Raw genomic sequence first — 14,955 nt, 5'->3', positions numbered from 1 at the left:
CTTGGATGCTTGTGTCCCTTCTCTACCTCCAAGTTACTCGCAGCCTCCCAGATTCTAGCCCGGGGACCAGGTCTGGATGCGCAACTTTGGCCAAGGGAGGCGTTGGCGGCCAGGCATCGTCAAAAGCACTGAGGGTTCACGGCTGGTAACGGTCGACACTCCAGATGGTCTAGCCAGGCGTCATCTGGACCAAATTTTCCGTCGGGCGCCTGTGTCGCCCGTGGCCCCAAAAGCGGAGGCTCCCGACACACTTCAACCCAGCCCGGACAACAAGAATCGGCCGACGTCAACGCGAGAAGGCCGGTCCAGTCCGGCTACTCCAGAACCAACTGGCGCCGTGCCTGTTCCTTCGACAACACCTCCAACATCCCTTCCAGCCCAGCAGGCTCCCTGTTCCCCAAGTCCACCGGTCTTACGGAGGTCTACCCGACAACGAAGACCCGTGCAAAGGCTGCAGTTTTAAGAGAGGGAGAAGTGATATGAAGTGCTCGGCTAACACGTGTCAAACATGATTGGTTCTTTTATGTTACGTCATAGGCAAGTAGCCTATATATATATATTTCGTTCTCTGAAATAAAGGTTGTCGTGCGTTTGCACTTGGGCCGTCACCGTCACTCTGTCACCCGCTACAACACATATGACCACCAACTCCAACAGTATTCAGAGCGTATAAGATAGCCTCATGAGCACGAGCCACGTTATCGAACACTCCCCTGATGTCAAGGTATAACGTTGATAGCGATTTTGCATGCAGCTTTGTTGAGTTTGACATAGTTGACAAGGCTAATCACTTTATGCTGCTGCGGCCCTTTCTGAACCCTGACATTTGCGGAGGGTAGACATTCTTGTTCATTGGCAACCAGTCCAGGCTTGTGAATAACATCTTCTCCATAAGCTTTACTACACAACTAAGAAGAGCAATTGGACGATTGGAGTTTATGTCTGTTGGAAACTTGCCAGGCTTGAGGACGGGGATAACATGAGCTCGTTTCCAGCAAGCTTCAAGGCGGCCTCTCCTAGCTGGCATTGAATATGGTAAGAAGGCACATCTTTGCCTTGTTGCCTAAATGAGTTAATTCTGCATAGCCTACGCAGTCAGGACTAGGAGATGATGCCTTGTTCACCAACGCCAACGCGCCAAGTAGCTCTATAATCAAAAAAGGTTAGTCTCCTTCAATGGTGCTTGCTGTCGCTGAAACTTCCTGTGCTGCTCGGGGCAAAGTTGTGAGCGCCACTGCAGCAGTGATCTTGGAGCAGAAAGTCTCCGCCACGTCCAACTCGCTGCTGCTACGAAATAGTGCAACAGAACTGAAAGAATGCAGGAGTCAATGGGGTTTTCAGGCCGCACACAATGCTCCATATTCTTGACAGTGGTTTTCTGTAGTCAGCGGTTAATTCTGTAGTATAATGTAAAAAAAAAAACACCTAGTATAAGTTGTTGTGATTCATGTAATACACTCAGTTGGCAGTTAGCACGTGTTCTGCGTTCTCTTGCTATAGTCCCTGTTGTATGTTGTGCCGTAGCAGTATTGATTGTAACCAACTTGCCCAATCTGCAGTCCTAACAAATGGGTCATAGGAACCACTTTAATATGGCACCTGTCAAGATGCATATCAGCAGCCCATGTGTCAATCACGGGCACACTTGCAGCTATTTCATGCTTTCTAACGCGATAGTGTTAAGGGCCCATGTGTCGCAGAAAATCCGGTGTCGGTGTGGCGCACCAGCGTCCGTGGCTGAGAAATTCATCCCGAACGACCCCGACCACACAGGCCCTCCACGTGGTGCAAGCACGGGTGGGACTGCCCAAAGTAATTTTGGAGCACGTAGAAGTGCGTTTTGAAGCAGTTTGGACCAGATAAAATTGTATTTTGGAGCAGTTTGGAGCAAAAAATTTCATTTTGGAGCAATATGAAGCAGATAAAATTTCATTTTAAAGCATTTTGGAGCAGGCCAATCTGAATTTGGCAGAATAATGGAATATGGCAGCACACTTCTAAACCATGACAAAACACAGAATAAATCAACACGAAGCACGTAGTAGAAGCACGCTTTGTAGCTATAGTGTACTAGAATATAGAAGAGTCAGTCCAGTGGCGGCATGGTGCATGCTTTCCTTGTAAAGCCGAAAGCATTGGTGGCACTACGATCGAACTATATATTTCCATGCCGACACTCACGATGATAGCGGCAAACGTTCTCAAATTATGCGGTCCAATTGACGCAGTAACAATTTCTGGATCACCATATGTCACCGCAGACCCAGAGACCCGCACAATCAACTCTGGGCTGCTATAACGTAAAACTAATCCAATCTGTTTTTGAGAGCAATTATATGGACACTCCAAGTGCACTTCTGCCGTCAGCGTCGCAGTGATGTTGCGTATAAAGTGCAGGGGCGATAACAACATTGCCGTGCATCGTATGCTGTATGTGCGAGTGAAAGCATGCGGGGGTAAGCCGAAAATGGCTTAACGAAGGAGGTTCAATCTCGTGCGCGAAAAGAAGTGCGCTGTCTTCCGTCGCGCGCAAGGCACCGGGGGGGAGGGGGGGCATTCTACTCTGGGGGTTGCTGCACATGGCGCAGTCGCGCAGGCCATATTTTGAAAGCGATCTGCGATGGGGACAGAGTACGAGTGCCAATAACTTCGTGTGTCCTGTGCTTAGTTTGCGTTGAAGCTAGAAGCAGCACGAAGGTCAATTTGCTTGCTGTTGCTGCCACACTTTCTCACTCGAGCGTTTTGACAGCGAACGCGCAATCATCAATTAAGATGTGTTCATGTTTGCTTGTGCGTGCGTGACACCATGCTTGTTAATTTAGTTAGTAAGCGAATGTTTACAAGTTCATACGGCCGATAAAACTACCATCCTTCGCATAGCTATCTACTGATTTGCTATTGCAAGCAATGCTTGGCCTTTCGGGTGAAACAGCGACTTTTTATTCCAAGTCCGCCATCCGCCTCAGCTAGGGAGTGCCGCGCCACTTGGCCCACAGAACAGTATTCTAGTACACTCTAAATTCAGCTGCCCTGGCCGTTCCGACAGCAGCGACAACCGCTGAGTGGCCGACCGTGCACCGAACACTTGCCGGAAGCGCCGAAAAGTCCAGTGTTACAAGCGTGAAAACGACAAGAAACTGTGCGGGAGGCGCCGCCGCATGTGGTGTGGAATGTGAACGGCTGCGCTCTTTTTTGAAGGACGAATCCGCTCGCTGTTGGCAGCCACTGCAGAAGCACACATGCCAAAGCCATTCCAGCGCAACGCGGCGCACTTTCGGTCAATTTTCTATGTTTGGCGCAGTCTGGCGCGGGAATTTGCGTTAGTATCAAAATGGCACAAATGGTGCAGGAGTCCCATCCCTGCGCAAGGCATTAGTGAACAAACTGAATTTCTCAAACTAATATGCATCAGAAAAATCGTAAAGTACGACTTAACTACAACCTACAGACATGGTGACGTCGGACTGTTATTTGCATGTACGAGAAAACATAATTCTGTTACGAGTAAACTCAAACACAAACCCGTTTTCCAGTATTTCTGCCATAACAACAGCAGCGCGCTCGGGTAGGTTACTTGCGAAAACCCCATCCAGATGGCGCTCGCCTCCTCGACCGCGTAAAACGGTAGCGGCGCGCAGAGGCGAAGGTGGAGAAAAAATAAAGCTGCAGTTGCCGGAAAGCCTGACCAGCATTCAGTGATCTTTGAATACTATTGCGTTTCACTCTTAAAGGCAACGCTTAAGCGTCCTCCAAATTTCTTGTGAATACTCTGAACAGTTATTTCTCAGCAGAACATTCTGCACATCTGGAAACCTAAAGAGCTCGAATCAAAAGATTACCTTGTTTCACTCGTTTAAATTGAGCAACCTCAAAGTGTACAAAAGAGACAGTAGTGGATCCAAGTGAGTTTTCAGAAATTGATCCGAATTATCCAGAACATTGAACTACGCAAGTTCAAACTGCTGGCGAGCCTGCTGCACCTACGAAAGGCAAGTGCGAACCTTGAGGCCAAAATAGCATCAATGTGTTGCTTTATTACATAACTACAGATCAAGCTATAGTTTCCGCCAGTGTAATCAGTTTGAGCGTGTCCTATGGTTCAGCACCTTGTAGAGCCACCGGATGCGTTTGGAGAGCTTGTGGAAGTCGGTGGGCCGCGTCTGCTTCCAGTGGTACACAACGGGCCTTTTGCGCAGCAGCATCTGGAACTCGTTGCCCTGAAAGCCCTGCAGCCAACCAGGGACACCCCTCATGATGTGGATGGGCTTCAAAGAACCATTGCCCAGGATGTCTGCAACCATACATATAAAGTGCAGTAATTAATACATAAAGTTGGGCTGGTTGTAGCCACAACATTATTAAAACCTTTTATCGACTAGTGTTGCCTACAACTAGCACACATCAGAAAAAAATTCTTATTTCTAGCTGAGTTTCGGTATTGAGTATACTCCCCCGCCCCGCAGACTACGGAGGCGGGGGCTCTGGGGGCTCGAGCCCCTCAGGAGTCTGCCAGGAGTCTGCCCCCCCGGCGATGCCGAAGCACCCGAGCAGAGGGACGTCAGAAGACGCAGAAAGAATAGATAGCGCCTATGACGGTGTAGAGGAGAAGCTCACCACTGAGGAGGCTTTGACGCATAGTGGACAAGATAAGAGGATGACTGACATACAGACCGAGGGTTGGGTAAAGAAGGAGCAGTGCACAGCAGAGAAAGAAGTAGCTTCACCTCAGAACGATAGTGAGTTTATAATAGAAAATGACTCCAGGGATGAACAGGCACCCGACAAAGTGAGGCATTTACACTCCGAGAAAAAGAGTAAAGCTGGTAGATACCCTAATCGTCCTAGACGTGTAACACGTACGGGTAGGAAGAAGAGTCAAAAGAGATGTAAAGGAAAGCAGCGTAAGAAAACGCGTGCGCATGAGATATGTGCGTCAATGAGAAAGTTGATGAAGCCACAGTTAAGGCAGAGCCACTCCAAGCTGCACGAGAAATGTGCCAGAGCAAGAAAGCGAAGGAGACAGGTGGGACGTAGAGAAGCGTGGGAGTTCCGAAAAAGGCGGAAAAAATAAAGCAATGCAACTGGTAGGCTACGAAAGGAATATTATTTAGGAATGCCCTCGGATAGTTGAGTTGTCAGTTTCCACAAATGTGTGCAGTGAACAAGTTTATTCTTATAGAGTGTTTGAGACAATGAGCATTGCGAACAATTCAGTGCAATGTACTGTGGAGTGAAATGTGAATGGTGCGCGAAAGTGTGGTGATGAGCGGTGAGACACGCCGACGCACAGAGAAGTACGCAAGTCACCGAAAAAGTCAAGTTCGCCGCCAAAAAGAAGGCCAAGAGAAAGCAGTTTTTTGAGAAAAAACTCTTAAAAGGGGAGCCATGTCATGAGTAAGACGCCGGCGGCGACATAAAAGAAGAAAAAGACGAAGTAAACGGAGCGTTCTGAACGGCGCGAGCGCGCGAGGCACGTGGCCCGAGGTATGGTCGAGGGAGAAACGGCACTGAGCAAGCATTATCGACGTAGCTCCGGGCCAGGAAGGTCGCATCGCCAGCTCCGCTCTGGCGACGGGAGACTTGGGGGTCTGGCCGAGTCCGTGACGTTGGCCGTCCAAGGTGTGGCCGTCGACCTCGGCAAGTTCGAGTGAGGCTCCTGGACTGGCTGCAGCCTCTCACGGCAGGACAGGGCACCCCAGAGAGGACCCCTCTTCCACGGCAGACCGGCACGTTCGATGATCCCCGGAACGCCACGTCGGCACTCGGGAAAGAAGCTGGACGGAAGCGGCGGCCGAGCACGTCGCTAGGCCTAACCTGTCACCTCTCCCGGCCACGTCAGCAACAGCGACCGGGTTACCCAGGCTCCCGAGACGAGCGAGTTCAACGACCGACTTCTATGCAGCATCGATTATGCGACAGTCGGCAAGAACCACAACATGGAGAAAGGTCCAACGAGATCCCCGCCGGGAAAATACGTGCAACGAGAACAACGAACTCAGTAAGAGCGTCCCATCCTAGTAGCGTCACAACAGTAGGCCAGAGTTGCCAGACTTTCGAGTAGAAAACGCCCAGAACTATCGTAGACAGAATTAAGGGCCTGTTTATTGATTCACTAGGTTGCTCATTTGTTGGCATTTATTTATTCATGGTGTTTTAGTTCCGTGTGTACTTGCGTTTTCGTTTGGGGTTTTTTGGTTTCGAGTGTGATTAAATATCTGCTTGCTGTGTCGCCATCCGTCTTCCTTCTCCATCTCTTCTAACACCCGCACGCCCCCGAGATCAGTGACACGAAAAACATCACAGAAAGCGGGGAGGAAGTGTGCCGCCTTCCGTCGCGTGCAAGGCACCAGGAAGTGGAACAGAGGGGGGAGGGGGGGGCGTTCTACTCCGGCAGCTGCTGTGTAAGGCGCGGCCGTACGGGCCCTATCTTGAAAGCGATCTGCGATGGGGACAGAGAGCGAGTTGCTGATAGCTTTATGTGTGCTGTGTTTTCACAGTTTTGTTCGCATTGAAGCGAGAGGCAGCACGAAGGGTAATTCGATTTGACAGCCAGTTTCCGCGGTCATAGATGCGGAAACCATGAAAGAAGCCTGTGGATACATGCAAAGTGCTTCAGGCGGCCAGTCGTGCGGCAGTTTTGCGTGTATTTGCAGGCTTCTTTCATGCTCGGAGAAACACTTTTATATGTAGCATGTTTTGAGCAACAGAAAGCTGTATCGGAAGTTTTTCATGTTGCTCTACAATTTTCTCATTGAGACTTTTAATCTAATTATGATATTTGAGAAGTTATTTAATTAATTAAGACTAATTATGTAATTAGGAGGAATTTAAAAATAATCTGAGTATCTCCAAGCAACAGCAAACAACAGTGCCTTCGTTCTGTCCAGCTACATTGACTGTTGACGATGGTGGCTTTGGTAAGCAGCTTGCACGTGTAGGACATTTGGATGCCAGATGTCCCAATCCCTGACAATGGTAGCAGACAGCTTGAGCTAGGTCTTGGCCATTACGAATGGCTGGGGCGCCGTACTGTGCCGAAATAGCTGCATACATAGCTTCTTGTTGATCTGTGGGCTGCTCTGAAATGTGCGGTTTTGATCTTGCACCTCGGGAGGACAGTAGAGCCAATGATTCTGGGTGAGGCTGCTGACATTCTACAGGCTTACAGGTACAAGATGACTGTGGCGGCGGCTTAATGGAACCGACAAAAGGCGACGGGCTTACATTAGCTTGGATATGTTGTGCACTCTTGTCGAGGCTAGTGCCGGTGGTAATAAAATCAGCTACCGTGGGCAGCCTGTTCGCTGTGATGGCGGCAAGGATGTGTTGTTCGCATAAGCCATGCAGCAGATAGTCTATCTTTTGGGCATAAGAAAGCTCGACGGGGCAACGCGCAATTACTCTCAGCTTGGCAAAGGCATACTGGTGCAAGCTTTCAGATGGTGTCTGGGATACTTTCATAACTTGCTCTTGCCACTCGATGAGGGACAATTCTGTGCAAAAAGTGTCCTTGAGGGACGCGCTCCACGTGGCCCAGGTTTCGTACTGGTTCCCAAACGCGAGATGCCAGTTTCGTGCAGTACCTTTCAGCTTGCTAGCAGCTATCAGGAGAGCGGTGGCATCGTCCTACGAAGCAAGCTGCTGCACTTGTCGCACGTCATCAAGCCATACATTAACACTGTGGTTGTGGGAGCCGTCAAACTGCGGTAGGAAGATGATAAATCCGATAGTGTAGTCACCGTTGCTGCAGGGCGAGGTAGCTGCTGAAACAGCAAGGCAAGACTCTGTATCGTGGCTTGGTCACGGGCCGAAGTTGGTGCTTGGGTCGAAGCGGACGCTTTGGATTGCGCTGGAGGGGTTACTTAACGCTGCTACTGAATGTCGGGTTCCAATCGCTGAAGTACATCCTCTTTCAAACCGGAGGTGTCCAACTGGCGATGCGACAATTCTTCCCGTATGAGGTCGATGCCGAGGCGCGACATCGTCACTGGGTCGAGATGCTCCCATACAATTCCAGGCATCGTATTCCACAGAGTAGGCTTAAGCAGGCATTAACTGGCAAAACACAGTTGGCTACAGGATTGAACGGAGAAATGATGGCGGTATTGTATTAGATTATAAGCGCTTCCACAGGCAAGCACACGCAGGCGCGCACGATGAAGCGAGCGAATGGCTGGAAACGCTTCGGCGAGGAAGGAGACAATGGGAGACTGACTAACGGGCTCTAGTTACCAGTTCGTTGGCATACTGGCGTAGCTGAGTGGCTTGACAGAGGCTTGGGTGTCAACTGCGCCAGATGTGAGGGCTGGACGTGAAGGCTACGGACGTTAGCGTGGCATGACAACTCGAGACGAGACAACTTCTTGAATAGAACGCGTTTATTTCATAGCTGAACTGAAACGTGACTGCCCGCGTCGGCGGCGAGAACAACAGAGAAAGAGCGAGCGTAAGAGCCTGGCCTCACTTGGGCCTGGTGTCATGCGGCCGCAAAGGAGGCGCCGAAGGCGGCGGTAGTGATCAGTTAAGGTAATACGGGCACTAACATATACGGGCACTCACAGCGGAAAATTTACCCCGCGTAATGATCGCACCCGGGTCTAAATTTGCATCAATTTTTCTGATAAAGTGCAAATGATTAGGTGAGTAAATACGGTAGTGGAAAAGGCACATCACTGATATGAAATAATGTCAAAACGTAGCAAAACATACATATCTGCACATATGAGCCCCATTGCTACCTGTCAATATGAGCCACTGAGCTTTAAACAACGGCAACTGTGATCTGGATACTTACAGTACGGGCTGTTACAACTGATTCTAGCTTTGAACTTCCATACTTTAACTTTCATACTTACAGTTTGCACGCGAAAACTGAAAACTGTGTTCGCATAAGCACTCATTTATAGGCCATGTAGTTCTCCTGCGAAAATGCCAATGACACCGTTCATATAACTGAGCGAGGCGGTTGCTTATACTGCTGTACCAAATGCACGGTCTTGTTTCCCGTTTGACGCAGAGGTAAACAGTACGTCTCTGGAATTAACTAATGTGTCAGCATAACACCACGTACAGACCCACCCATCTACTTAGCGAATGCAACCTGCAGCCTTCAGGAACGGTGACATACAGAGGTTGGCACAGCGCTGTCTTGTCACTTCCTGCTTATTGTGTACGCGTCGTGTGAAGTAAAGAGTACTTAATTTGAAATCACTAAGGCCAGAACTGAACTATAAGAACAGTGTCCTTCATCCTAACTGCTTACTTTTAAGTTCCATGGGCCTAACCTTTGTTGAGCAGGATCACAATTAGCTCAAACTTCATGTGTACAGCTTGAGAGGGCTGAAGCATGTGCATTTCAAATTCGAAGGCATGTTCCGACTCATCTTGAGTGCGATTAATTATATTGTTACGTGTAGTTGACGCACAAGGATGTTTACAATATATTTACACGTAAGCCAACAGTGACCAAGATGGCGACCCTATATCAATCGGGAGCACGTCATCTTCCTCTTCTTCAGTGCAGCCACACTGTGGCGGCTGTTCCGTATCATCACCCCCGGCAGTAGAAGCACCGTTCCCTACACATCTGCGGTGAAAGGTGCGTGATAAGGCTCGAGTCTCGCCACGTGAACGATCTCACTTGCAGCTGACGATGATGCTTAGGGGTCGGCGGGGATGATTGCACATGTGACATCGGTCACTTGTCGCACCACAATATATACAAGCAAGGGCGCTGCAGCTATCGTGTTGTCGGTTTGATGGCCGATTACGCAGGGTTTGGTCGAACGAAGGTCGGCATGCCGATTTCGTCGGTGCCATCGACAAGAAATCCCGCTTTACTACAATTCACGCTTGTTGGTGGCGACCGCTGTCGGCCTGGTTTAATAAAATGGTCTTGGCGATACATGTGCTGAATACTCGGCTAATTGTTGCCATCAGCATCTTGTCAGTCTTGTATCGACCCAGTGTTATTGCTCCTTAGACGAGTACTTGAAGTCAGGCACATGCTGCCACAACCAGCAAGTGAGGGCAGACGCAAGAAGACTTCGTCAGCAGTGTGAAGTGTCGCCCAAGTGTAATGCAGGGGTTTTTCAATAAATGTGCGAGCCATCAACTCCACTACATGGTTCACGGAGCAGTCTGACGAAGCCCTGGCCGCTTTCTGTATTAAAGTGAAGTTGCAGTCTTACGCTACGCACGTTTTGGTACCGCCCAGATGTAGATCTACCGCCGGTGGAGTTGGAGTGCACAGCAGCGGTTGGGAGTGCATACGGCAGGCATTACCAAATCCTGACTGCAAGCTTACCACTGTCATTGGAAAGAAAAGTGTACAATCATTGCATTCTACCAGTGCTAGCATAGGGGGCAGAAACTTGGAGGTTAACAAAGAAGCTCGAGAACAAGTTTAGGACAGCGCAAAGAGCGAAGGAACGAAAAATGTTTGGCCTAAAGTTGAGACAGGAAGAGAGCGGTGTACATCAAAGAACAAATGGGAATAGCCGATATTCTAGTTGACATTAAGCGGGAAAAAAGGAGCTGGGCAGGCCATGTGTTATAGAACGGATACCAAGAGAAAGGAAGCGGAGTCGAGGACGGCAGAAAATTTGGTTGGTGATGAAGTTAGGAAGTTTGCAGGTACAAATTGGAATCAGCTAGCGCAAGACAGGGGTAATTGGAGATCGCTGAGAGAGGCTTTCGTCCTGCAGTGGACATAAAAATAGGCCGTTGGTGATGATGATGACACAACACGAGTGTTTGCAGCAGTGCGCATCTGTGTGCTTTCTTTTTTCTCTTCAAGAACTTTCCCCCGAGATCGGGCTGTGCATGTGATCCTCCCAAAATGTTTAGCAACTAATTCACAAGACCAGGGTGCATATGCGCGCTGTCACGCTGTGAAAAAGGCAGCTTGCTCTTTCATGAAAGTTTTGCTTCCTGTGAGCGAGGTGTAAAACTACAGGTACGAAAATTATAACAGCATACTTGCCAACCTGGGGACCTTGAAATTCTAGAGATTCGCTTAGGGAGAGAGACAAAACAAAAAAAAAATTTACTTGCCATTCCGACCCTGCGAAAGTGGACGTTCAGCGAAGCTGTTGCAAAACCACTACACCTGCTGATGTGTGTATGAAATGTTTTATTACTTTAGAATAATGGTAGTGATAATCGCTTTGTGGTCACTGTGGTTCCTCGAGAGCCCTAACTCTGCGTGGCCTACCCATAGCAGTGCTGCAACGGAAGTGTCTACGGGAGTTAACTTCAAGGCGGTTCAGCTAGCATGGGAATTATGGGAAGTTCATGAATTTGCCTAAACTTCGTCCTTCTGCCATCCAACAGCTTCGCGACTTTGTACACTCGTCATCTTCAACACAGCACTGTGTAATAAATTAATAAACATTATTGAAAACGTTTGACGGCAGGTTTCGAACACAGGACCTCTGGTACAGAAGCCTGATATCGAAACCATAACGCCACGGACACAGGCATCGAGAAGTAGCACAGAATGCCCTTATGAATTTCTCGCATCAAATATGTGGTTTGGATGCTCGTATTGTGCTTGTTCTTTTTATTGAAACGAATGCTGTTCTGTATGTAGAATGCGAATGTATGCACTTTTCACTCCACTTTGCTGATTGCTTGAACCCTGCTTTACCTTCGCTGTGGGTCAGCCCAGTATTGCACGACCTCCGAGATCAACCCACATTTTTGCGAACAGATGCGGACACGAAAAATGCCAACCAACTAGTGGCTAACAGCTTCGCTATAAAAAATTAAACTCTTTTTTTTTTCTGGGTTACAGAAACGTCAGATACAGCTCTGAATGGCTGCCAGTACAGTTACAAGACGTTTCGGTGCTCGTACAGTGCGTGTGGGTATGAATAGAGAGCACATACTACGTCCTGTGACTATGGCCTCTTTCCAGCTTCATTGAATAAAACTGCTATACCAGCTATTAGGCAACACATACTATAAATCCCTTGCCTCACGCGCCCTCCTCAACGCACGTCTCGATCTGAAGCGAAGTAAATTAGGCTAGTTAGGCCTACGCTGCCTACACACAAGTGGCTTGGATCTAAATCTGGCTTCGACTAGTTAGATATAGCGCAAACAGCAATTACAATGCAGTTTTGCTGCATAATGTTTTATTTTTTCCCCATAGTGGGGCTTCGGCAGTTTTTCAGATTTATGGCTGTGTCTGTACAATCGGGAGAACAGTCAAAATTTGGGAGCCTCCCCGACAAATTCGGACAGTTGGCTAGTATGTAAAAGAAACAAACACGCCTTTGTCCATTTTCTGCTCGAAGACCACTCACCGATGTAGTCATTTTGGCCAAAGAGGGCTCTTCGCTCACACCAAGCATCCTTGGGTGTATAGACGGGTTGGGTCTTGAGTTTCTCGTGCTCCTTCGGCAGCCGTGGCAGGTACCCTGACGACAGCAGAATGAGAAAGAAAGAATAAATTGTGCATTTTGATCGAGGCAGTAAGTAAAGTAGAATCTTTGTAAACAGAAATTGCTCTAACACAAATGGCACAACTTATGACGCCATGTTCTAAAAAGTTTTAATACGGTTAGTATTCTTTGAGAACATTGCCCACTTTGCAGTATGTAGTGAGTCCGTATCTAACCTCTTTCATGTCAGCTTGGGTAACTAGGCATGTGCCCATTCCTGGCCAATCACTTGAATGGGTATGGGCCGATGGGCCGCTGGATATTCATGCCATAAGCATCCTTTGGGAACTTTGCCCACTTTGCGACACTGTACCCATCATAAGAAATAATGCTAATCGCATTAATGTCGCCAATAATTGCAAAAGAATGGATGCAACGGCAATTCTTTTTTTTTAATGAGCAAGAATACAGTTTGTTTGTCCTATTGAGCACATTTTTTCCTAAGTAAATTGAAGTGTGATAATATGTGTGAAAAGTTTTCATATTTTCTTATAATAAAATTCTTCAGAAATGTTGATCCCCCCCCCCCCCATGCCAGGAGGAGGAGGAGGAATAAACTTTTATTAGAGAAGCAGCACTTTATGATGGCCAGGCCTAAGCCTGCCATGAGGCGGCTGCGAGGCAAGCCCTCATGCCAGCATTTATAACTTAGATTTAGCTCAATCCAACAACACAATTCTTGGAAGTTACAGATATACATTGATCTGTGCAACGAACTAAAACTAAATAAGATCTGACGAATCCTGGAAGCGATGAATCCTGCTGAAATGACCAAGAAAACATGCCCTTCTATGCCTTGCCATAAATTACATCCACATGAAAATTTGTCCCAATATTTTATTTCTGGGGGTTTATTACGTAGGAACCTAAGCAATATACAAGTGTACAAAGTTTCACCTAGAAATCTTTCATAAAAAAAGAATTGTGCTTGTACAGAACAGCGGAGAAACATAATTTCTGCTGCAGAGTGTTCTAACATCTAACTAAGCAAAAAAAAGAAAAAAAAAACCAACAGAATTTTCAGGAAAAAAGTGCATTTCCCACTTGCTGTCATACTTTAAGCACAACCATGGCCTCTAAATCAGTTCATTTTTATCTGGGTAATGCATAAAAACTTTTGCTAGCCAGAACCAAAATTCTGACATCTCTCTGTAAACAAAACTACCAATGATGCTGTGACATTACGACAAGCCAATTAGCAGTGTAAGCAGTAGGCAATTTTTCTTTCGTCAGAAAGAACCAGGATTCGAATTGATTTTTGTTGCGCCTGTCTTCTCTAGAGAAAGCCATGCAAAGCAGAGGCAAAGACTCAAAAAAAAAAAGAAAGTATTCATACGTTCTTGATGCATGGGAAGTACACAGTCCCCACCCAATAGTAAGTCAAGCAAGCTCGATTATCTCGGATGCCTTAAAGGGTTACCAAGTCAAGATATGTTTTTGTAGATAAGTTGCTGGTTCCAACAACAATAAAAAGGGGCTGTAGTCACCTGGCTAACACGGCTGCCCAAACAGACAGAGGTACTGTGACCAGTTAGGGCCAACAACAAGAATAGAAGCAAGACAAAAATGAAAAGGTTTCTATGTTTATGACAATTCAACAAAAAATCAGAGAAGAATGTGCAACCAAGCTAACTGTAAGCACTAAAAAAAGAAACAAAAAAAGTCTGGTCTATCGACTGTTATTTATAGAAAAAAATATATATAAGTGGACACTTGGCCGTCCCCCCCGACTTGGTCACTTCGGGCCTCAGGATGTTTACTCAAAAGTCTATGGACTGTCCCACTAAATTCAGGATGGCTGGCTGCCATAACGTGGGTCCACTCAGAGGGTTCTGAGGATGTGGAGTACGCAACAGACAACGCATCATCCTGAACACAGTTTATCAGAGCTTATTCTACATCAGCGGAAATGCACAATTCTAGAATAATAAGCTGTGCTCTATCGACAAAAAAAGCAACTCTCCCAATTTTTTATTTTTGCCAGTGGCTTACTTTTCGCCTCGGCAAGCTACCAGTTAAGCTGACTGACTTATTGGTCGAGCGAATGAGCAATCCAAAGGCTGTCATTTGTTTGACTGTTACAAATGAATTTATTCTCGTAACCGCAGCATGCAGCTTGAAGCTACAGTAAAATCTCGTTACAAGAGACATGGTTACAAGAGACACTCGGTTACGAAGGACAACTTCTTTAGGTCCCTAGAGTAAATTCTTCACTATTTAGAAGACACAACCCAGACACGCTCACGCAACGTGGCCAACGTCGTACCAACCGGTATGCACTGCACTTTTCATGCCCTTAGCTCGATTCTTTTCCATTCCGCAGCCAAATGTCACTTCTCGCAAGGTTGCGACTACAAATTGCACCGAACTTTCTGTTATTATACTTTCTGTCATTAGGGCAGAAAGCGTTGGTAGTTGAGCCTGACGAACATCTAAGAGCACCTTAAAGGTATTGTGAGCAACAGGATGGTTTGCAAAGTGAAGTGCTTTACCTCCAGAAGTTGAG

The 14,955-nt window shown here is 47.3% G+C and overlaps 1 protein-coding gene across 2 annotated transcripts in view; it reads right to left on the bottom strand.

Moving 5' to 3' along the window:
* Positions 1-4,014: 4,014 nt before the first annotated feature.
* The window catches only part of LOC119445954 (39S ribosomal protein L51, mitochondrial-like), a 28,119-nt gene continuing 17,178 nt past the window's right edge, over positions 4,015-14,955 (bottom strand). The window contains exons 3-4 of one of the 2 annotated variants that reach the window (XM_037710251.2): positions 12,312-12,425; positions 4,015-4,291 (exon numbers count right to left, since the gene is read on the bottom strand). In XM_037710251.2, coding sequence (XP_037566179.1) covers positions 4,077-4,291; positions 12,312-12,425 — 329 coding nt within the window. In that variant the 3' untranslated portion in view covers positions 4,015-4,076. The remainder of the gene's footprint in view (positions 4,292-12,311; positions 12,426-14,955) is intronic. The other variant, XM_049663755.1, reaches the window with a different exon arrangement.

Source organism: Dermacentor silvarum, chromosome 3 (genome assembly GCF_013339745.2).
Source record: "Dermacentor silvarum isolate Dsil-2018 chromosome 3, BIME_Dsil_1.4, whole genome shotgun sequence".
NCBI lineage: Eukaryota > Metazoa > Arthropoda > Arachnida > Ixodida > Ixodidae > Dermacentor > Dermacentor silvarum.
Note: the sequence above shows the minus strand (reverse complement) of the source record. Positions and strands in the feature narration are given on the sequence as shown.